The sequence below is a fragment of the Danio rerio genome, chromosome 22, assembly GCF_049306965.1.
Source record: "Danio rerio strain Tuebingen ecotype United States chromosome 22, GRCz12tu, whole genome shotgun sequence".
Classification (NCBI taxonomy): Eukaryota; Metazoa; Chordata; class Actinopteri; order Cypriniformes; family Danionidae; genus Danio; species Danio rerio.
The window spans coordinates 16,679,330-16,704,939 of NC_133197.1; the positions used below are offsets into that span (position 1 = coordinate 16,679,330).

Below are 25,610 nucleotides of genomic sequence, written 5' to 3' on the forward strand. Positions count from 1 at the left end.
TTCTCCTCTTGTTCTCTCGCTGACGTCTCTTATTCAGTGTGAATCAAAAAGACAACGTAACCTCAACCGATTACGATGTTAGCAGGCTTTCAATAGGCTTTCAGCAACATCAAAACTAAGGATTTTTTTTGCTTGGGACGTGTTTCAGGGATGGTGTCGTACTTATCCTCACAAAAAGAAACCTCAAAGGCTCTGGGCCTTTGTGTTTCTAGCAAGTCAACGTAATTCACACGCTCCCGTTTAGCAACCTGCTGTATGCCAGATAGGCCCGATTTTTCCTACACGGCGCTAAAGCATGCATTTTACAGCTTTATCTCTGCCGTCTTCTGGATACGACGCGTTTTTCCCCTCTTTTATCGGCACCGCATCAAAGCATGAGTCCGCGCTGAACGCAGGGAACGGCGGATGCGCGTGTTGCCAACTCCAGTGGCACAGTTTTTGCGCGCAAAAGGAAATGAATGTAATTAAGGTGCTGGGGTTTGCCTGGCGAAACAAAGTGTGCTTCTTGTCTTCCAAGTGAAAGCTTGTGTTTGTGCCGCTGTCAGCGCAAGACGGATCCCCTGCCGTCTTCTGCCAATTAGCAGTCTCTCCGGCAGATATTTGTGCCGGACTTTCCATGTTAGCTCCTCACATGCAGGCTAAACCACTCGACAGACAGTTGCAGTTTTGGTGTTTGGTGTTGCGCAATAAGGAACTCACATTTCTGAAAATGCACTGTCAAATTAGTCATGTATTTACATGTTAGGCTAGGGTTTCCTGCATTGTTTTATTGGGAAAGGCTGCGAAAAGGAAGTTGCACAGGAGAGAGCAAAGGAATCTGACAGACCTACACTATTCTTACAAACTTCCTTACTGAATTTTGATAGACTATAAATGGTAAAATCCTAAAACAGTCGAATAAATTTAAACAAAATACACAGATCTGGAAGGTGGATTCACATTTTGGGATGCAATTAAGAAGATAAATTATTCGTGTCTTTCTTTTTTTAAAACCTAACCAGAAAAACACCTCTACATGTTAAATATTCAGACTGTTTTTCCTATTTGGGCAGAAATGCTGCAGAAAAAATTAAGTTGAAATAGATATATAAGTAGTGAAATTAAAGTGCAGTCAATCTGATCACTTCTGGACACAATTATAATAAATAACTACACATTTTTGATGAACTGACTCTCAAAATAATAATTTACATACATATTCAGCAAGTCTTTCTCCTAAATGTGCTTTTAAAAAAATGTGGCAATTTTTAATTTGCACAATCCATAAGGAGCAATCTCTGCCAAATTACAGCATTCATCCCAGCTTCTTACTTGTATTTTGAAGGATATGAAGTAAATAAGTGAATTTTTATTGGTTGGTCATGTTGCATTCAAAACATGGAACAGAAATACTCAGAATAGATTGCACCTTTTTTGATTTGAAAACATTCACAAACAAATATCAGTTCTTTCCTTTTACTTTTAGGGGTAAATGGACGCCAAAAATTTGTTTTTGATATGTCTTATTTTTCAAAACTGATGTATTGTAAAGAATAAAATCTAAAAATCACAGCAAATGAAGTAATAAAGTAAAATAAATTAACATTTTGGAGTCAATTAGGATGAGTGATTATAGATAAGTCTGTTTTTAGCCTGAATAAAGAAAAGTCCGTGTAAAATTGATCACGTATTTACATTTCTTTTATCCAAATGTCATTGTTTTTCTTTAAAATGTACGTGTTGTATCAATCTAACACCCTTATCAGCTAAATTACTGACTCCTGACAGGTTTTCAATGCTAAAATCCTATAAAAGATGATACAGAATAGGAAAAACAATGCGTTTTGGTGTCACTTGCATTTTTATACAATAAACAGATCCAAAAAATGGACTTACCTGCATGGACGAAGTAGGCCAAGTACAGGTCGAGCTCCTTTACGGAAACTCCTATGTGATGCGGCTGCACGCACAGCCCTGGGTTCGAGCACTGCGGTGACTTAACCAGCCTTTCGCCGTCAGTACTTTCAAGAGGAATACCTTTGAATAAAATCACCATGACCAGGTCCAAGCGCCACACTTTGTCCGCCTGACGCAGGCAGTCGATTCTCCTCATCTTGCCCTTCTGGTCGGGGTTCGAGAGAACACAGCAAGGGGGCTTCTTCCCGGTGACGGTGAGCACAAAATCCTCGCGGAACTCGGGCCGGATGTCCTTGCGGAGTTTGGCCAGCAGCCGCGATGCCCACTTCTGCTTGACCTCCGGCTTCTCGCTGAGCAGCTCGTCCTTCACGGCTCGCTCCTCTTCCTTCGACATGCGCTTCTCGTGCTTCTTGAAGTATTTTCTCTTGCGGGCCTGCAAGTTGAACCAAGTGTAGGCAAACGCTCTCACATGGGGCAGCAGTGCTTCAATGAAAGGATGGAATTCATCCTGCGAAGGAGGACAGGAGAGCAGGAATTAGAGACCACATGGCCAACCCAAGTCAGTCACAGTTTAAGTTTCAGAGAGAAAAAATAAATGAATAGTGTGTAGACAAACAGATACAGTTGAAGTCAGAATTATTAGCCCCCCTTTGATTTTTTTTTTTTTTTTTTGTTTTTTTTAATGTTTCCAAAATGATGTTTAACAGAGCAAGTAAATTTTCACAGTATGTCTGATAAGATTATTTCTTCTGATGAAGACTGTCTTTGTTACATTTCGGCCAGAATAAAAGCAGTTTTTTTATTTTTTTAAAATAACATTTTGAGGTCAAAATTATTGACCCCTTTAAGCTATATTTTTAAAATGTCTTTTCAAGCAGTATAGCCTCAAGTGTCTTGAAAAATATCTAGTAAAATATTATTTACTATCATCATGATAAATATAAAATAAATCTATTATTAGAAATGATTACCTATTATGTTTAGAAATATGTCTTTTCAATTTGTTAAAGAAATCTCTCTGTTAAACAAAAATTAGGAAAAAAAAATAAACGGGGGCTAATAATTCTGACTTCAACTGTATATGCAAGTGTAAACCAAAATTAATTGGTTTATTTTTTTATTAACTATTTGAAGTACAAATATAGCACATGCAGACACCATGAAAGACCAGTAAACAATAATAGAAAAATGTAATAATTTAGTAAGTTACTACCAAGATTATATGTTTAATAAGCCTCTGCAATTTTTCAATAAACAAAAAAATAAATAACTATCTTTATATAAATATGAGACTTTTTTGACTTTACACACCATGAAAGATTCATTATACACACCTACATAATAATAATAATAATAATAATAATAACAATAATATAAAAATAATAAAAAAGTTTAACAAAATATATATTTTTATTTAAATTAAAGCCAAGCTAAGTGCTAAAACAACCTAAAAAAAAGCAGAACCCTTTAAAAGCTAAACATAAACATATAACAAAAAAGTATAAAATGTTCCATTTTTATATTTAGCATTAAGCACATAATTTAGGCAAGTTAATTCAATTAACTTTATATATCAATATTATACCTCATTAAGTTACATGATATATTTCCTAATAAGCATCTGCAATTTTGCTTTTAAAAGATGTCAAATTGAACATGACGTACAGAAATAACAACAGATTTCCCACATCAGACTCCATGAAAGCGAAACGTGCACATCTACATAAAATCCCGTTTGATTATTTTGAAAAACGGCCCTCAACAGCAGGAGTGTGTCTGTGAACCGAGCAGGGCAGTGTGTGTGTGTTGGTGTGTGTGTGTGTGAAGCTCGTCTAGGACATATCTTGGCTCTCTGGCAAGAATGCTGGTCTGTAGGGGTCTGCCAGGGCCGAGAAAAAGCAACAACCGACCAGGAAAATTGAAGTGGCTATTTTTATCTGTTCTTCATAAAAATGCACACACGATTCCAAAAAAGCGTTCGCTATCAGCGAGGAGTGTGTTGTTTTCACACAGGAGTGTGTGTGCGGGGCAGATTGTGCCGGGTTTTGGGATCCCTTCACCTGCCGCTGGTGCACAACCTGGCAGAAAATCAATTTTTAGAATCTGACGACAAAAAAAGACGAATTTTGAAGTGTCGGCTGTGGCTTTAAGATGTCTGCATTCTCGTTTAGTTTTTTGTAATCTACAAAGATGATATTTTAATTAAAATTAATACAACATTTCTGTTCAGATGCAAAAAATTTGGGAAAGCTCCACAATGCAATGACTATATATATAATATTTATATTTAACGCTTAAGTTTTATTGAACACTTATCACCACAATTATGATGTGCATTTCTGCATCTCTAGGCCCTCATGTCCATCTCTTGCCTAAAAGAAATAAATTATAAACACTAATAATAGGGCAAATAAACAACGTGCAGTGTCTAATATGAAATAATGTGAGTTTTTACGCAGAAAATAACTCAGGGTTTATATTACATAGAGAGAATAATGGCAGACTGCCAATCACTAGAATAACATTTCCACAAACAGCAATAGCCCTGCATCGTGTCCCAAAACCGACCGTGCGAGAGCACGAGAGGGCTGCCAGCGAGCAAGCAAAGTGCAGATTTCATTTGAATACACACAGATATATGAATACAACGCGGACCAGTGCCGAACAATTCATTCGGTGCAATTTTGGGATATTAATTCAATTAATTTCTCAGGAGTAATTTCAGGCACTGCTGCTAATTTAAAAAAATAAATAAACCCTTATCACAAAAAGCTGGCACTGTTTGCATGCGATTACTGCGTTATTATACGTGTGGACTTAACAACAAGACATCATATAGATACATATTGCCACATCTCTTTTGTTACACCACAGGAAATCTGGGATTTGCATAAGCCTATATCATTATTACAGTGTACGGAACAATGTGTGTGTCGTATACGTTTAATCATATTGTTTCCTTCCTGTCTTGTACGAGAATCAAACTCCATCGCCTCCGAGGCATAAAAAAAAACTATTGTTTCATCCTGCATTTAAACCACTGAATGATTTTTTTCTCTTATCTTCCTTCGCTGGCTCTCCAAGTAACTTAATCCAAAGTCTGTGAAATATAGTTCCTCAATAACTGATATGATCTTTTGTTGTGGCTTTTTGCACATTCTTTTTTATTAAAGAAAAGATCTGTTGCCTACACAAATATTGATTTTACTGTAAAAACTTTATGCAGATTTATCTCTAGATTAAAGACTAATTGTATGTGCAAATTATTAAAATTTAAGATAATTATGAGCGCTCCTTCTCTCTTTTTTGGGGGGGTCAGAATACGAGCAATTTGCGAAAACGCTCCTGGTGCCAGAACAAACAGCGTGTTTGGAGTGTGTTGGAGTGTCAATATAGGGTCTGGTTAGCATGTCAGGTTTTTCCAGACTCCTAAAGTGTTTCAAGCTGAACCTCGGTGTCCTATAGAAAGAAAGGCCTCAGCAGGGAACAATAGTGCCTCGTGGCCAAGATTTAAAAAAACAAAAGTTTTAAACATGCATATACTGTAAATATAAAAGAAAACGGATGACTAATAAAATGAAAAGCATTCATTTACTAGCAAAAGATATAAATGTTGTTTTCTGAATCAACTAAAAATTAAAAAAAGCTTGCTTTGATTTTAAGATTTAAAAAAAAAACAGTATAAAGTATTTTCTGGCACTCAGATGACTGTTTGAGTACTCAAACATGACACACACACACACACACAGAGAGAGAGAGAGAGAGAGAGAGAGAGAGAGAGACAGAGGGAGAGAGAGAGAGAGAGAGAGAGAGAGAGAGAGGGGGAGAGAGAGCAGAACTCATGCTGCCTTAAAACTGTAATCGAGAGGAAATCAATGGATTTTTGACTTTTTATGAATGTTGCTGTCAAATTACTTTGATTATTACTTAATTTTTGCACTTGTTCTCAATTTTCTCAATCATAATATTTACAAATATTGCTATTTTAAGTGACAAATGTAATTAGAAATACACAACCTCTTATGTAAAGTGTCAGTCAGTGCTTATATGACACATTTACAGCGTTTGGTAAATTATCAAATCCTTCCGTAACAGATCATGCAAGCATTTCTAACAGAAATATGCAAGCTATAAAACAACTTAAAGCAAACTCGCCTAATCAGATCTATAAAAAAGAGCACTTGGAGAACTTTATCAGCTCTTCTTTCTCCATACACATAATTTGTCTCTTTTTTTTCCACAGGAATCCTCTCTAAACAAACTGTAACTAACACGGTAAAAGGAACGTCCCTGCATGCAGCACAATGCTGAGGCCTTCTCCTTTTGTTTTGTGCATTTAATAAAACTCATTTAACCAAACAGTTTAAAATCACATCAAGTCTACACAGCTTTTCCAGAACTGTCACCTCACTTCACCTGCCACCATGATTCAGACAATGAATGGGTTTCTTTTGAAAGCTCCTTTAACCCTCTCGGTTGCTGTCCTAACTTTATTCCGCTTTACTTTTTATTGCACAATAAGCAATAAAAATAAAGCTGCATGCATTTACAAACTTGCATTAAGTGGTCTTCGTTTTTACCAGTAAAATGTTCATTTGAGAATTTTAGCCCTCAGAAGGGTTTTTTTTTTGTACACAGCTGCTACTAAATATCAGAAATGCAGTGACAGTAAGGCTTGCAAAAAATTTAAAAACTGTTCTGATGCGGTGAAAAAAAGTCTCACATATAAGAGATTTTTATTGCCTGCAGCTGGTTCTAACTAAAGTTAATAATGTAAAACTGCACAGCAGCATTGAAACTTCATTCAAAAATAAAAAGCTGCTAAAATATATGAATAGATGCGTTTATAAAATGTTAAAATAAGGTCCTTATTAGGATGAACTAGGGAAACAGATTGATTTCCACCGTAAATACTTTTTTATTTTGAGTTCTGCTGCTTTAAAGAAACTCAAAGTGAACCCACAAATGCAACTTTGTAATCTTTAAACAACCATAAAACAAGTCAATAAGTTTACTCGTATGTTGTAAATCAAACAACAATTAAAAACAATGTTTTAAAAGTGCAACCAAATCCAACGTGCACACCGTTGACTCTGCAAGCTTAGTGCAACGTTTACGTTCACATACAGCGCTATTTAAAGCTTAACTTGCTAAATAAGCACCTCGCTTTCCGTGCAAAAGCACGTAGAAAAAAAAGAAAGAACGACAGAAATGTGCATAAAAACATATATGTACGAGAGGTGGGCGCCATCCGCCATGTGGTAGTTAACTTGGCTCTGTCAACGCAGAAATGCCTTAGTGCACACTAAGTTACTTGTCTTAAGCAAAGGTTAGTCTCTATCCGTGCCGTCCCGGCAAAAGACACCGCTGAAAAGCAACAAACAGAGTTAATAACAGACGAAAATGTCACTTACCTGTGTTAGGCATAGCGGAGAATACATATCTGTCGGTTTTAACTCTTGAATTGGCGATGTATATGTTGTGTGTGCGCGCGTGAGTGTGCGTGTGGGTGAGGGTGTGTGTATGTGTGAATGTATGGGGTGTGTATGTATATGTGTGTGTATGAAAAGAGAAAAAAAGAGAGACAGAGAAGAAGGGAGAGAGGGAAAATAAAGCCTTGCTTCTTGCTTTCACATTTCCAACTCTGCGAAGTGCGCGCGACGCTTCAGCGCTCCATAGAGCTGAACTTTAACCCCGCCTCGAGTTACACACATCTACTGTACTGTACTGTTAAAGCCGTATATCCAAACTTTCGGCATTATCATCAACTGCAGCCTAGAGAAAAGTCCCGACGACGGATGGATGGAAGTACGCGGAGATTTCACAGAGCCATGAGTCAAACTGGTGGTGGTGAACCCGCCGGGAAGAGCGATTATTTCATCTTGCGGTCATTTGAATAGAAAAAGAACAAAAAGGATAAGCAAAAAGTCGTCCGGATGCGTTAGAAAAGTCGCGTTTGATTCATTCTTCGCTGTCTCTTATTGCGCCGCGTCGCGCGCTCGCTTGCATCCGCCGTGAGGCATGTGGCGGTGCGAAGCAAAACTGAGGCGGATTTACGAGCAGCGAGGAGGGCTCGGCATGCTTAGGAAGATTGTAATATCCTTAAAACCCCCTGTTGCAAAAGCTGCCACTTGTGTCGCGGTTAGTTTCGACCTGAGAGAGAGAGAACGAGAGAGAAAGAGAGAGAGAGGGAGGAAAAAAGTGAAGCGCACGATTCGAGTCCGCTGAGACGAAGCTCCCGTTCACTTTTGCCGTCCAAACTCTTGGGCTCTTCCATCAGCACAGCGCCCTCAATATCGGCACGAGAGCCACACACATGCGGGACAGGGGAAATATGCACTCCCAATGCCGCTGCACTTCGTATTCATGAAGTGCTGTAATGCACAAAGAGTGCGTTTGATTTACGCACACACTTTTCATGCGCTTTATTATAGACTAATAACTGAATGTGGACTTTTAGGAAAGAAACGTTTAAAAAACAAGTCAAACTATATAAAATCACTCCAAACCAGCAATGCATTTAATGCAAAATGCGTGTTAGCATATAACGTATAAAAGTTGTCAAATAATAACCCTTCCACTCGTTTAATAAATACTGATGTGATTGCATATCATAAAAACACTGATTGATGCATATCTTTAAATACACGTTGGATTTCAAGCAGTCAAATCAGTATCTGGATTTATCCGAGCTTTAGATACAAAGCAACACAAACAACGTACTCACTTCATTTCGAATGTGACCAAAGTAACTTTAGAGAATAATATTTTTCATAACTGTATATGGCTCACTAGAGGAATCATTTAAAAAGAGTCAACAGTTCATAGAGTCGAACAGAATGAAGTTGATTCACTAAACAGAATCGACTCAAGAGTCATTCACTCGAAATCGCGCTCTATGTATTTATTCTGTTTATTCTGCAATAGTGATTTTGAATTGCTTATCTACTTAAAAGAAGACCACAAAGTAGCTCCCCTGTGCACATATAACATGCACTAAACCAATTGAGATAACATTTTATTAAAAAAATAAATAAACAGTAAATGATGCGTATATGCAAACAGCTTATATGTCAGCAAATAAACAGTTTACTAGTAACTAATTTAAAGTCCCACGTGTAAATGAATCATTCGTTCGGGAGTCGAACAAGTCTGGTCGTGCTGAATGAAGTTGATTCAATAAAAAGAATCGACTCAAAAGAGTCATTCACTTGTGAATCATACTGTTCGCAATGTTAGCCTAATGTATTGATTGTGCAATGTGACCAAACCGGTTGCGTAATGTTTATGGTTCAGTAAAAATAAAATGTGCGCAACAACAAATGTCATAACGTCCAAACTGTTGTTTCCATTATTAACACAACAATAAATTAATTTAGCATAGGCCTACTCAAAGGCCAAATCTATATCAAGAATATCATATGCAATATTTAAACATGAACGTGATCAAAACTGTTTTATGTTCTTTTAAGTATATTGTTGCAACCACCAATGTGTTATCATATTACACGTTTGACCCGTCTGGAATGTGCGACTGGTGTGTTCCTTAAGAGCATATGCCTATTAATATTTTATATTACATTTCAGGGCCAATGGTAGCTACATGTTACACGCACAAAATAAAAATCATCTGTTTGTATATCAGAAATCCACCCCATCTGAATACCTTGATTTAATAAAAACCAGGTATGGACACTAATGGATGTAAAAGCTTCTGTCAATGAAATGTTATGTTTCTACTCACGTGTACCGAACGTGCAAACATCATTAATAAGCAAACCTAGTGCTGTAATTAGTTTGGTTGGCACTCATCTGCGTTTTATTATTAACCAACTGCTCTCGAAAGTCAATCGGGCGCCCCCTAGAAAACAAGTCACTTGCCTATATACATTTCAGCTCAGACACGTTGTTTTCATATTTATTCACATTAGGAAGAACTAAAAATCACTATTTCATAAAGTGTCTGGTGTGCATGAAGATTTCAGTGAGCAATAAAGTGCAATGCAAACACCAAGGTGCGTTTTATTCAATGCAACATAGGTGTTGATTAACACAGCACTATGTATGATGGAAATGATAGGAAACTGCATATTAATTATGCTCGCAACTCACAGTCACACTAACTTGCTGCAGGTGCACGTCCGTCCCTCTGGTGTTTTCATGAGCTACACTGTGATTGGGCAAAACACCGAAATTCAAAGCTCACAACGTCGCTATTGGGCAAGTTTCACGTGCATGTGACAGCAAACGCTCCTGCAAGACAAACTCCCTCAGACACTCGGTTTGTCGGTAAACAGCCTCGCGGAAACACAAATAAATTAGATTGGGAATAGAGGGAAAGAGCGCTTATCTTTATGATATCAGACTTCCGTTTTGTTTTGACAGCCTGACGGGAATGCAAAGGCTCAGAATGTGCAACAAATTCAATCAGAGCAGATGCTGAGATGTGTGGTCTAAAACTTCATCATGTCGCAAAACTGCATTTATTATAAGGAAAAATAAGAATAACAAAACATTTTCTGCTTTTATTATAAAAATACAGTGTATTTGGCGTGTCCTAAACTTCCATAGATCGAAAGCTGTGTGATTAGATCTGTTTTTATTATAGGTTATCATCTATTATAGGTATTATTATTATTATGCATTCATCCGTATGCACAATCTAAACTATCCACACTTTATTGCCCCCTTTTAATATTGCTTTATAAAACATTTAAAAGCCATTTTTAGTGGAATCCACCCGTCCGTCACTCTATTTTGCCAGTAAAGCAAATATAAACACTTTACATTCTAAAAAACACCAAATCAAATAATATTTTGCATATTTGCAGGTATTCAGGTGTGCAAGTTGAAATCGATTCAGCAGTTCAACTCCACAATCAGTAGCCTAAATTAAATTGGCACTTAATTAATCAGCAAAATGCAAGAATTTGACGGATATACTATGAGTTGTGTGGCATTATTCATTTTTACACGATTCGCTTGTAGAAAGGCCATCCACCAAAATTTACGTAAATTTAAAAGCCTAATCAATTAAACAATCAAGCTATTTACCTCCGAAAGTCGGTATTAAATATATATGTAACAAAAACCTTTTAGTAGAACATCTTCTAATGACCACTGGGGCCTAAATGTGCTGAATTTAAAGCACAGGTATTAATAGACTTATTGATTTAAACCCTGATTGGCTGAACGGCGCATACAGGCCTAATGAAGAATCGATTATTGATGAATTTGCGGGAGGATGCACAAAACTAGGCTATCAAATAAAAATAGCATCGAATTGATGTCTATCATTGATAAAATAAACAACTGAACAAATATTTTAAGGATAAATTTAGTGTCAAAAAAGGAATGAATATTCACATGACCTTAATTTTAGACTTAAATATGGCATCTAATTGTCATCCATTCACAATCAAGCAGGCCCATTTAACAATTATAATAAATGTAAAATATATTAACCAAAAAAATAAATAAATAAAAAAAATCCCTGCCTATAAACAATAGGTGACTACCAAATCCTACACCGTTTATCCAGGTTTATATCCAATTATGAACCAAAACGAATATTACCAGGCATACAACCGCGGCTAACAAATAATAAAAAAATCATTAAATTTATAATAAAATCTAAAATTCGCATATTTTGTCTCGTCTAATTGTGGCAGACATTAGAGACGCCTTTATAGCATTTTCTGCCAAGTTCTACGAGAAGGTACTGAATGCCAAGGCAACTGTGCCAAGGCTTTTGGAGGCAGAGTGGCAAAGACGAGGCAAAAAAACTGCAGTGTGTAAAGGACAACGGAGCGAACTACATGCTCTCGTCGAATTTGTTTTTTATCCTGCATTTTGAGCTTTTATTCATTGTTTTTATTTTTTTTAAGTGTCGGGAGCAAGTCAGGTAAGGCGCGTAAAATCCACTTGGATGGAGTTTGTCCTCAACTTGAGAGGTGGCCGTGAGTACAAATCACTTTTTTATTAGTGCTTAACACAGAAGAAAGAATAAATTGAATACATCTGCAAAGTCTTGTTGGAGAATCCGTTCTGCTTTAGCGGGTGTGAAGAGGAGACCATGTGTAAATCTATAAGTGTGTGAGAAGAGAGAGAGGAGAGGGGAAAAAAGTGTGCGCTGAAGTTGTTTCCCGATAGTCTTCAGGGGTGAAAAGGCATAAAACTTAGCGTTAGATCGCCATCTAATGAAAAACTTTCCTCAATGTGGCTAAAAGTTACCTTTAGAAATGCAGCATGTTTTATATTTGGTTAATACGAGTTAACGTCGTTGGCACCTACAGGTGGAGCAAAAAAATGTTGCATAAAATAATTGACATTTTAATAAAAGGCTTTTAAAAATGTAGACAGCTGCGGTAACTTGTTAATAATGTGAAATGAAGATTTTATAAATTAACATGAATGACAATTCCTACTTAAAAAGCATTTTATGATAGCATACGAAACATTTATTTCACATAAAACACTCTGCAAGTCAATAATGCATCTAAAAATGTATATTCCCGTGCAATTCGCTATGTAACACACGCATTTTAATTTATGTGCCAATATATTACAGCAACATTGAAATATTGACATATTTAAATTATTGTAGTTTGAATAAAAGCTTCCTTATCAGATTCTTCAGCTCATAAACTCTGCTTGCAAAATGTGTAAAAAAACGAATTTAAAGTAAATTACAGCTCAAATTATAATCATAACAAAATAACAAAAGGTTCTAAACATGCAATGCAAATGAGTAAAATAGCGAAGACACATGAATTAATCTGATTTTAAAAATAATATACGATTTTAATGTGTTTGATAGCCACTTAAAAGCTGTAAAAAGAAAGAAAAAAATAATTTATTTCCAAAATGTGAGTGAATATAATGAAAATGTATTAAATATACGCAAAAAATCTATTTAAAAAATAAAATCAACCCTTTAAACCCAAAAATATGAAATATTAAAATAGGTAAATTGAGTAAAAAGAAAAATCACAATCACTATTCATAGATCATTATGAAAATGATTTATAGACGTATTCTCATGCAGGCACACACCATAATATGCTAATGTAATAAACACTATTGTTATTATTGACATATTGATTTAATTTATAAAATGAATGATTGGTTATAACTGAGTCAATGCACATCATAATTCATTAATTTAGCCCGACGTTTTCATTCTTCTAACCGCTCAGGCATCAAATATAGGTAGAGACTCCACCTAGAGGCTAGAATATGAACTGACATCACTGTAATTTTCTTGTCACAAAACTGAAAAAATTTTCAAAGATGATTCCTTGGATTTACTAAATTTGTTTAAGTTAAATGTTTGTAAACAATTTATTGGGGCTGAATTTAAACAAACACTGTAAATTCTAACATGTTCAGTTTACTTAAAAAAAGTTTGGAAACCGATTGCCTTATTTTTGCAATATAAACTTACAAGGAAATCTTAAGTTAAGTTTAATTATTGCCTTGAAGTAAGAAAACTAAAACTTATAAAGTAAACTAACTGTTAAAAATTAAGTAAGTTTAATAGAAAATTCTAGTTAACATACTTGTCATTATTTAGTAATCTTACTTAGGGTTTTATAGTAAGATTACTTTAATAACTCTATTTAACTAATACTGTTCTACCATGTTCAGTTAACATCTTGAATGCTAGTAGTCTCAACATTGTTTTAATCCACCATTTTAAGTAATGTCAACTAAAGAAACTACGTGCAATCGGTTTCCACATTTTCTTCAATTAAACTGAACATAAAATATGTAGTTCAACCTACAAGTAATGACATTATACAGGTCTTAAATGTAAACATTTTATTTGACAAAATTAGCAGAATTTCACAATACACCTGTGATATTTTAGTATCACAATACACTTGTACACAATACAGTTTTGTAAAAACCTGTTGTAAAGTGCTGTAATATACTGTAAACAGCAATACAGACAAAAAATATAATAAACATGTTCAACCCTAAAACACAAGTTTTCGAAAAGGTTTGAAAATCTATCAAAAAAACTTTAAATACTTGACACTTGGAAAAAAGATACTTGAATTAGTGTAATTAAACATGCCATTGCACCAGCACCTTAAACATGGCAGCATATAGACACTCACAGAGGAACAGATATTAAGCTTTAAAGCTAATTTGTTAGACTGTGTAGTTTAGATTTTCCTACAGAAAATATCACATTAGTGTGGTCAAAAGTATTGAGTTTGGTATCAATCAATACTGAAATATTAAAAATATCCATTTTCCACCAGCATTTGAGTGCTACTGAGCTCGTTCTTAAACACCATTGATTGGCCACTGTGTTCACATGCTCAACAGAAATGACTGTGATTGGCTGTGACTGTCATAGGTTTACCATTTTTCACTGAGTCCAAACAAAGTTACACAGACACTGAAGTGTTTCAAAGCCATGTTGATAGCTGATTTGTTTAGAAGCTAACATATAAGCTATCTGGTGATGAATCGACTGATCGACAGTTCTTTGAAGTTATCCAGTGTCTTTGTATCTTTGCACCTGGTGAACAGTGGTGAAGTGTGGTAAAAATAATGACCTTCAAAGCCAATCAGTCATATCTACTGAGCATGTGAACACAATGGCCAATCAGTTCTTGCAATATTAGTGGGAAATGGATGGACTTTTTTTTTATTTATTTCAGTACCGATTGGTACCAAACTCAATACTTTTGACAACCCTATAAATCACAATACACTTTTTTGGTAAAAAAAAAAAAAAAAAGTGTTTTAAACACCAAAATGCTGCAGTCCTAAATGTAACACTGCAAACAGCAACATGTTAAAAAGCAACACTTTGTAATTAAACATGCCATTATACCTGAACCTTTAAACATAAAGCACAGCAGTATATAGGCACTCGCCGAATAAAACACATTACGCTTCCCTCCCAGCAAAAGCAACACACGTTGAACAAATTCAAATGCTTTGCTCAAAGTCTTTGGGTAGTCCGAATTCAGTGTGTAAATCAAAGCAGAAAAAGAGACATACTGCATGTGGCAAAGTCCATAACCACTTTTCCTTCCAGTATAAAGGCCCACATTGCATCCATAATGAGGTTCTTTAGACATCTTCACACACGACAGTCAGCAGGCCAACATCTTCTGCACTGAAGTCCGACTCTACAATTACATCCTATGAATAGAGAAAGAAAAATAAGTAAAGTTTGATATTCTAAATGGCACTAATAAAGCCTGTAGTGGCCAGGAGACCAAAAGCAGAGGTTAAAAAAATACAATTCCTTGTGCTTAATTTAGTAACACTTTAGTAGAAACCAATTACCCTATTAACTAGTTGCTTATTAGCATGACTATTTGTGTTTATAGTACATTTTACATTCAAATGCTTCTTATAAGAAGGCCTTGCTATGGTGCTCCTTCTTCAATGTAGACCCACACGATGGATTTGCCTGTACTGCTTCTACTAGGCTTGTCATGATAGTGGAATTTATTACCAATCCATATAGTAATTTTAAAAACATCCATTTCCTGCTAACATTTGAGCATTGTTGAGTGTCATTTCTGTTAAGCATGTGAACAGAATGGCAAAACAGTGCTGTTTAAAAATGTGCTCAAAAGTGCTTAAAATGTTAGCAGGAAATTTGCTGCTTAAAATTGCAGCAGAGATTGGTACTAAATTCCAGTATCTTGAACATGATACTATTCTAAAGGAACAATATTTTTTTTTAATTAAAGAAACACTGTAATGTAATAAAACAAACTGCAGTAAAAGTACTTTTAAAACATTTTCAAGAAATTAAATGCAAATGTGTGAGAGACCAATTGGTGCTACATAATCAATATAAATATTTTGTAGGGAAAACTTAATAAATTGGGAACCGATTCATGAATGCATTTGGTTTTGCTAGATTAAAGCAGTGAGTCAAGTTTGCATTATTTAGCACACTTTTTAAAAATGTATTAATAACTATTTTTTAATAAGAAAATTGATGTTTTAGTATGGCTTTTAGAACAAGGGTGCAGCCATCTACAATCCCACAGCAGGTGACTTCACAGGGTTGGTTATAATACGGAGCATCTTTGACTTTGTGGCTTTTAACACTATCTTTTTACATCTTAATCCAGCAGGTTCTTTCAACTGAAATTATATTTCTCTCAACATATTACATAGGTATTACACTTATTAAGATTTTTTTTTCAAGCTAATCTTCCTCCTTTTCAAAACAAGTGTGTTTAAAAATTAAAGAAATGCATTCATTACTTCACTGGCCTATGAAGCTAACTGACCCTGTGACGGCACAAGCTGCTGTATTTGCAACATAGCAATGCTCTTGCTCCAAAGGCCATAATATAACATCCCTCTTACTTTCAAATACTTACATTAAATGCATTTGTTTTATTTTTATAAAATTGAAAATTTTTATTAATAAGTGAAGTAAACTGGAATGACTGCTTCATTTCCAGTCTAAGAAAGCAGAAACAATAATACTACTTACAAAACACATCCTGAAAATTTCTTTAGACTCATCCCTCTAAAGGACTGAAAGACCCCGGAGAACTGCTGCCAGATGACCTTAAAAAAGTAAAGACAGGTAGACATGCATTATAGCCCAATGAAAACATCAAATGCAATTTATTGCAATCAAATGCAAATTATGATTCAAAGATGATGTCACAAAAATACCTTTGAATTAACATGTTGAAAATTTCTTCTAGTTTTCTTCTGCAATTTTCTCCTGTTTTTTTTTTTTTTTTTATTTCAATCAAACGAGCAGTGTGTGTCCAATGCAGCGTAGAACTTGGATCTCACATTTCTTCCTGATATTCGATTGAATTCTGCAAAGATCCAATCAAAACATTATTAGTTATTAATAACATTCAAAAACACAAATTCACAAAATCACACAAAGTTTTGAAAAGAAAACAAACCTTCTGCAGCACTTGCATCAGCTGGTGTTTCCTCTATGACTTCCTTCTGGATGTTACTGTTGTGCACAAAAACGTAAAGTGTTATTGACATGGCTAAGCGAAATTCTAAAACAAAAAACAGAAATCAGAAACACATGCAATGATACAATGCAATGCCATTTAGCAACAGATGTTACACTTTAACATGACAGTTAAATGTTCTTGAATAATAAAAGCTGCCAAATACTCCCGGCGCCTGTCATCAAAAGCATGAGCTATACTTGTCACCAAACAGTAATAAACACAACCCCCGATTAAATATAATCATGGCATTGTTGCTGATGTGCCTTACTTTTATGCGCATTAAAAGTGGAATAAATATTTGTCTCAATTGATGTCTTTAAAAGGACACTGAACTTTCTGACTAGGGTTGCACGGTTTACCGGTACTATGGTAGTATCGTGATACTATGGCTCCAAGATACTGGCGGTGCCACTGTAGTTTGTAAACGGTAGTATTGTCATTAACAGTCTGCCTACAATACATAATGCTGCATGTGAAAAAGTCACTAAAATACTTACACGATTCAGCAACAATAGATCATTGTATTTTAATAGTCTATGGAGCCTTCTAAGGTTGTAAAACTAGAATTTGCGCCTTTTATAGTAGCCTATTGCATATTTTGTGATGGTTCATTTTGAATCGGAATTCGTTTATTTCTGTTCCTGTCAATATGATATAATAGCTACAACAACCGTGACAATCTATTAAAAAGAATGACTCATGAAGTGAAATTTTGAATTACTTTGGATTCTTATCCGATAATAAGTGTGAAAAAAGTATGATAGATGAAAAACCCAAAATAGCAACAGGAAACAATTTTTGACCACTTCATATAGCCTAGGTTTGTTGGAAAAATGCTCTTTTCTTTATGTATCTTTATTTTAATGTATTTTTTTTGCTGGAATGAATACATTTTAGGTGAAGAGATGTGCAAATACTTTTTTCAACAATAATGGAATTATTTAAATTCAAGTAGGCCTATAATAACATTTACAATATATTATGTCTGACATTTTTCTTTATTTCATGGATTTAAGTTATGAATTACAGTATTGCAATACTACTTGGTATCACCATACTTCAGCTGGTATAGTATTGTAACATAAATTAATGGTATCACAACACAACAACCCTATTTCTAACTAGTCCTCAGATGATTATTCAAATGGACAAAATATTTGGACTATTCTTGATCATGCAGTTCTTTGCTGAGAATTTTGTTAAATGTACTTTTAATGCATTAAACGATTTAAAATTACCCAGACACTCAGTATGGAGACAAGGTAACGTTAATAGAACAATTCATGAATATGTTCTATGGCTTGTGCGGTATTGTTCAAAAAGTTTTTCTTTGATGTGTAAGTGCAAAACTTACATTTCCACTGCATATCAGCTCACAAACTGGTAGTCTGAAATAAAAAATAAATAAAGGGTATAATGATATTACAAACCAAATATGCCACTCACAATACTCTAATGGTGTGCTACATTTTAAACAACCTTGTAATTGTTCAAATTTATTTGCCCTAAATTGTTAAAAATTAGTGAAACCTTCTTTAAAAATGCAAACTAACAGGTTTGGCAAAGCCTGTTTCTTTACAGAAAGTTTGCTTATAACAAAGGCTTGTTGATGCCTTTGTGTGATATTGAGCAAACAAAGGGATGTTTCTGTGCTTGGTTGTACGAGTTATAACGTTACCACTTCATCATTAACGTTATCCATCACACATATTCAGTCGCGTCTGGTCAGATTTATTTGTCATTACAGCAATACAAAAACACTCAATAACGTAACGGCAACACTGGAATAAACCTTCAAAACGGCATAAAGAAAAGACAAATAGCATATAAAACAAATAAATGAGTTAATTAAATATCTCTTGCATTTTCATAAGTGTAACTTTAAGTTTCATAGGGATTGTTAGCATAAGCACACTTTAGCATCATGTGTAAATATGTATCTGCCTCATACAGTGACACGAATCGTAATCGCATCGAAATTCTAAATTACCTACGACACTCACGGGTCCATTTTGAGCTGAAACTGCTTTATAATGTTCTAAAAGCCTCGGCGGGTTAAAACTGCTGCTGCCCCGGCGATCATGGAGAAAAAAACGACTGGTCTGGTCATGAGCCGCTCGCTGACGCCGGACCGAATCACAGCTGATCTCCTCACCTGCTTCCTGCAGGTGATCTCATAAAAGTAAATCTTAAAAAAAAAACATGCATATTTTCGTCACAACAAGCGCCACTAAAGTTCAGCGATAACTAACGTTACTGTATTTGTAATGCGGATAAATAGGTTTCGTTTTCTTTTTTAAAAATGTAGACCTACAGCTATGTGTTTACTTTACATCTATTTGAACGGATCATTGCGCGCGCTCTTGCTCTCTCAGTGCATCATTTAAAATGGCGCGGCCCGCTCTTTTAGAGCATAACGCCCACTTTAGAAATTACTACTAACTTTACAAATTATTAATAGTTATTAAAAAGGACTAAGCAGCTAAAAATAGCTTATCTAGTAAAGTAGACAGTATTGCAAATAACGTGCAGTGGTCAAAACGTTTAGTCACAACATCATGGGCTATTAATTAGTTCACAAAACAGCAAACAATTTCACAAAGTGCAGGAAATAAACAGATTACTGATACTATACAAATAAAATCAAAGTAGTAATTAAAACGAAAAGTTTACCTTGATTTACAGCAGTACATCTTCTCAATATGAAATCCTGTCCTTCAATGGCGGTGCTGGGTGGCGGTTGGTTGTGACTCGGGATGGGGGATGGGAAATCACCACCCAGTACGCATGCGTAACAGCATGGCTTAGCCCTTATAAGCAATTTTACTCAAATTACATTAGTTATGGGAACTTTATACCTTACTATGTCAGCAACACTAATGCATTTCCAGTAAACTCAACAATTAGCTTAAAATTAAGTAAACACACTAGAATTTTGATAGTAAGGAATACTATTCGCATTTACAGTGAACAAATTAAGTTGAACATTGCTAAATTTAAATAGTTTAAATTCAACAAACTGTTTGCAACAATTTTGCAGACAATAATTAAGTTGAACATTGCTAAATTTAAATAGTTTAAATTCAACATAAACTGTTTGCAACAGTTTTGCAGACAATAATTTTTCATTGTATATTGATATGATATATTCCAAGCGGACATAATGATTACTATACATTTTTTTACCATGATTTACAGAAGACAACTTCTAAAATGTCTTTCAGTACTTCAATACATACAGATAAATACCGATTGCCACAATAAAAATCAGTCATTGGATGACATTAAATTATGTGCAATTGGTCAGTGCAGTTGCAAAAGCAATAATTAAATGATTATAAATAACATTTATTAGATCACTATTATTTTTTTAACCATTTTAATACATACAGATCAGAACAAGCATGTTACTTCAATTGTATTTACATTTATTAGTTACGCAAAATGATTATGGGACATAACTTCACCCAAATTTTTACATTTGTTTTCCATCGTAAACTTACACTAGACACTTATTGAAACATTACTTGCTTGGTGTATAAATTGTTTTCAATTTAAAGCATGATATTATCATTTCATTTCATTTCATTCATTCATTCATTCATTCATTTATTTAAGCTATTTCTAAGACTATGCAGAAATTGTACACTCAAAAAATGAGTTTTGCTGCTTGTTCCAAAAGCATTTTGTTTTTTAAATGAGCTGAAACATCCCAATTCTTAATATTTTTGGGACAACTTAACTGTTTCAATCTAATTGTTTCAATTCTCTAAATGTTCAATCTATTTAAATTTGTAGAAACAATTAGGTTAAATTAATCAATTTGTGTTCCACACAATCCCTTTCATGTTGCCCCAATGCAAATAAATTAAATTAAATGTTGCCCCAATGCAAAACGAAGTCAACTATAAGTTGATTGAGCATAAATCAATTAAGTTATCCCAAAAAACTAAGAATTTTGTTATTTTAGCTCATTTTAAGAAGTAGCTTGAATAAGCAGCATATATATATATATATATATATATATATATATATATATATATATATATATATATATATATATATATACTGGTATTAAAGTATAAATAAACAGAAAACGTCAAGAATAAAATACAAAATAATGTTGCAGTTTTTTTTTTGTAATACACCAAATGCATCAATATTTTTGTCTTTAAGTGCATAAACAAAATCAAAAATTCAGTTTTACCAAAATTCAAGTGATAATAAATGATCTGAAAAGGGGACATGTGCATCTAATTCACCTTTTTCCCTCTGTATTCCTTTAAAAGCCACAAGAGGGTGATCTTTCAAGGCCTTTCCCTTCAGTTCAGAAACAGTGTTTTTGCATACAGAATCATATTCAATATCTCGCATGCACTGCAAATGCAGAAGACTGGAAATCGTGACAAACGCTTTTCATACTTAAACATAGCGTTACGCAAATGAGAGCTGTGTGTTTGGGAATGATAAATGCGCTGGCGATCCAGCCCAGGTGGCCCCGAAATGTAAAGCTGGGTCCCACGGTCCCACCTGGAGCAGGATTTTTGTGGGATGGGGTGTTGGTGGTGGGGGGCAGTTGTGTTTTAGGCAGCCGGAGGGTAATAACATTATCCAGAGCCATAGCAGCTTGCCTTCGGGGGTTTTGCCAAGCCGTGGCCCTTATGAATAAACAACAAGAAACACGGCAGAGGATCTCCTTACTCTGACGCTATTGTGAATAGAGTGAAGCTGTAATGCGCTCCAGAGTTTGTAGGGCTGGAAAACGACAGGTGACTTTTGAAGCGGCGAGGATAACATTTACAGCAGGAGATGGTGGCAGATTAGATTAAGCGGAATAGAAGATGTAAATAATAGGAGGGTTTGCTTATTTTAGAGTGAAATCAAAATTACTTAAGTTTCAGCTGATGTGTTGTGCTGATTACTTACTCAACTATTTTTAATAGTGATAAAAATGATGATGATGATGATGATAATAATAATAATAATTTAAATTGGTTACATTGAGGCACTCTATTGCATACTGATACAATCTATTTGGAATAAGTAAAATGCAAATAGTTTTTAATAATGCAAACTATATGTTCAATATGGGGGTTCTCTATAACACCACTACACTACTAATACAGCTCTATTAAAAAAAAAATATTACGCAGAAATTATTGTTCAGAAATTGAAAGTGAATTTCATGTTACTAAGAAAAGACAAATACACTGAATAAAGTAGATTACTTCAATTACTCATATTTTATCATTTTTATTTTATATATACTGCTTTGACACAATCTATATTGTAAAAAAGTTTTACATAAACATGAATTGCGTTATACTGTATATATATCTTAATTATACTCTAATTACATATCTTACAGAATATCTTATTATTTAATTACATTTTTGTTTTAAAAAATGACAATGTTATAAACCCTAAAATAAACATTTTTGAAGAATATTAGTTATGAAATTATTCGTAACATTATGTAACCAGTTATTTTAGTTAATTCCTTTCAATCTGACAGTTGTACTTTCATTGCATGTTGTTATTTGCACTTTGTTATTAGTTTTAAAACCGCTAATAAAAAAGAACAAATTATTATTAGTTAATTCATAGTTTATTGGTTAATTTATCAGTATTGGTTCATACTTTATATTTAAAATGCTTATTTTTTGCCATTTATTAACAATTTCTCATATTAGTTCTTAAAATGTTCTTGTTTAGTTCTAAATTTGAGTAAATTTGCTAAAATTACTAGTAAAAATTACTTCCATTTATAAATTTTTCTATTTAAAGTCCTAATTTATTTTCTGTTTTAGTTAGCCTACTTGTTAAAGCAACTGTTGTTGCTTAAAATTTAGATATATTTATATTAATTCAGTATTTAGGCCTATATATCAAGGGAATTTTAGTTGTTTAACTATATTTTAACTATACATTTTCACCCAATACTTAAATTTACTTAAGTTTATTCTACACTGTAAAAAATACTGGCTGCCTTAAATCATTAAGCTGAATCAATTAACCTTATGAGTCATTTGAACTCATATTATATATTAAACTGACCTAAAACAGCTTTCTTAACTTATAGAAATAAGTTGGAACATGATTAACATAACTTAAGTTGCAATTAAGTAAAAAAAAAAAAAAACATATTGTCATGACTTATTGATCATATATTTTAATACAGTGAAGTACAGTACACTTTTTACAATAAGTCAATCAACTTTGTTTTAATTGTGATCAACACAAATGTTGTACTTTTTGTTTCCAAGTTTAAATCATAATTCTAATTCTAATTTAATCAGTATAACTTGTCTAATTATATTTCACTTCAGTTAGGTCCAAGAGACATGCAAAAAAAATTCTTAAATATTTTCATTTGTTTTTTTTTTTCAGCCAGGACTACACTGAAAAAAAATAGATTTGCAAAATTTAGTTCGAGGTAACTGGTTGCAAACAATTTATATTGGCTGAATTTAAACAAGTTAAATGTAGTAATGTTTGATTTAATTTGTTTCAGCAAATAAATTGTTTGCAACCCTTAAAAATGTTGGTAAATCCAATGAATATTTTTTTCATTGCATTTGTCAAGGTGATGTTTACAGTATATTAAGATTTAAGACTTAAATCTTAAAATCTAACATATATGTATATGTTTTTTTTTTTAGGTCTACAGTTGTCAAAATAGCTTTTCTGTTTCAATTCTTCAAATTCATTTTAATTCAACTAGATCAAACTAAACAACTTTTATTTGTATTCTACCTTATATATTTCATCACAAATGTTTCATCTTACCTAATTTTATCCCAAAATTAAGTATTTAGAAAGTTCACAATAATGCCTGCCACAAATGTAGTCAAATGAAACATTACTAACACTAAAAACAAAAAATTTCCAATATATTTTAAACTCTGCGACTATCAAATCACCATTTAACTAGCCTGTCAGCATTACTCATGTATATGTACACTGCTGCGGTGTGTGTGAGTGTGTGTTTGTAATGGTGAGAAGAGATGTTTTTTTTTTTTTTTTTTTTTTTTGAGGTGGTGGTGTGGGGGGAAGGGGGGTGATGGAGCTGCTGCTGCTGGTTTTGGAAGCTCTGAGCTCCACCTGCTGCCACCGAGATGCCAACGCTGGAAAACCGCCAGCATTGACCCACACACACACACACAGTTCTCTCTCTCTTTCCCCATTCACAAACACAAAGCTAACAGGCCCAGACTCGGTTTGCATTCGCTGCGTGCTGTTCGATAAATAAAATGAGCTTTTTCCTGCAAGCGCCACAAATACTGTGAACAATAGGACTGATGTGGTGTTTTCACTCAGCCAGATTGGGCGTAGATTAATGAAGAGTGGTGCTTACGGCGGCTCTAATGAGTGCAGACAGAGGCCTCGATAAGACGAGAGGCAGTTGTGAGAATAAAGAGGAGTGAAAGGAGACAGATGGGCCTTACGACCGTGAGAGGAGACGGGAAACACACACATGAGGAAGAGGAACTACAGTACATGACTCTCTGTGTGTGTGAGATACAAGAGGCTTGTGTTAAAAACGCACAGGGGACCACGAGTAGGACAGATCACTCTAAAACAGAGCAAAGATGCATCTTAACATATATTTGAAAACCAGAGTAATATGTTGGGTTTAAAAGCTTTTTTTTGGACTTGACAAGATATTTAATATTGTACAAGCATCTTTTTTTATACAAAATTGTATATAAAGTCTAAATAACAAGAAAAGTTTTTTCTAGATTAGATTTTTTTTATTAAGGATGTGCTTTTAATGTAGCATGTATTTATTATAGCAACGAAGGTGCATTTAGTTGATCAAAAGCCACTGTAAAGACATTTATAAAGTTGTAAAATATGCAAATAAATATTCCTAAGAGTAAAATAAATGCATCACAGCTTCTAAAAAATAAATAAATAAACATTTTAGCATTTTTTAGGCTTTTTGAGAAGAAATTTCTAAACTTTTAGAGAATTTGTTAACAATCCTCAATAAAAAGAAAAGTTTTTTTCTAGATTATATTTTATTAAGGATGTACTTTTATTGTAGCATGTATTTATTATTATATTATAGCACAGAAGATGCATTTAGTTGATCAAAAGCAACCGTAAAGACATTTATAATGATGTAAAATATGCAAAAAAAATGTTCTTTAGCATAAAATAAATGCATCACAGTTTCTAAAAATAAAAAATAAAAACTTTAGCAGTTTTTAAAGCTTTTTTTGAAGAAATTTCTGAATTTTTAGAGAACTTATTAACTTAAAGGAAGTTCTTTTTATTAAAGCATGTATTTATTATTATATTAGAGCAAAGAAAATACGTTTAGTTGATCAAAAGCAAATTTAAAGACATTTAAAATGTTGTAAAATATGCAAATAAATGATCTTTGGAGTCAAATAAATGCATCATGGTTACTAAAAATAAATAAATAAACATTTTAGCAGTTTTTAATGCTTTTTAAGAAGAAATTTGAAAACTTTTAGAGAATTCATTAACAAAATAATAAACAAAATAATTTTTAATTTATTAAAAAGTACATAACATTAATATTAATGTATTTGACCATGATTAACGTATAAGGATTTATCATAAAAAATATAATACTTAAAAAAAAACTTGCATACAAATTATAAACCCATATAAAATTATGATTAAATTATTATTTTTACATTTGTGTCAAATGTTTTATAAAACCTTTCATTTTACATACATAATATATGTAATAAA

General features: G+C 33.7%; 1 protein-coding gene and 1 long non-coding RNA gene across 42 annotated transcripts in view; both read right to left on the minus strand.

The window, feature by feature from the left end:
- nfia (nuclear factor I/A) overlaps positions 1-25,610 on the minus strand; it is a 226,351-nt gene that overhangs the window by 151,363 nt on the left and 49,378 nt on the right. For 23 of the 39 annotated variants that reach the window (XM_073936551.1, XM_073936542.1, XM_073936552.1 and 20 more), the window contains one exon: positions 1,876-2,404. In XM_073936551.1, the coding sequence (XP_073792652.1) occupies positions 1,876-2,404 (529 nt within the window). 39 annotated transcript variants of the gene reach the window in all.
- Positions 13,706-19,602, minus strand: LOC137488917 (uncharacterized). 3 transcript variants are annotated; one of them, XR_012397540.1, is made up of 7 exons: positions 19,554-19,602; positions 18,884-19,068; positions 18,235-18,268; positions 16,818-16,873; positions 16,573-16,724; positions 16,385-16,461; positions 13,706-15,063 (listed from the first exon to the last, which is right to left on the minus strand). It is a non-coding gene; the product is annotated as an uncharacterized lncRNA (long non-coding RNA). The 3 variants fall into 3 exon arrangements; XR_012397539.1 differs by having other exon boundaries at positions 18,871-19,068; XR_011008208.2 differs by lacking the exon at positions 18,884-19,068.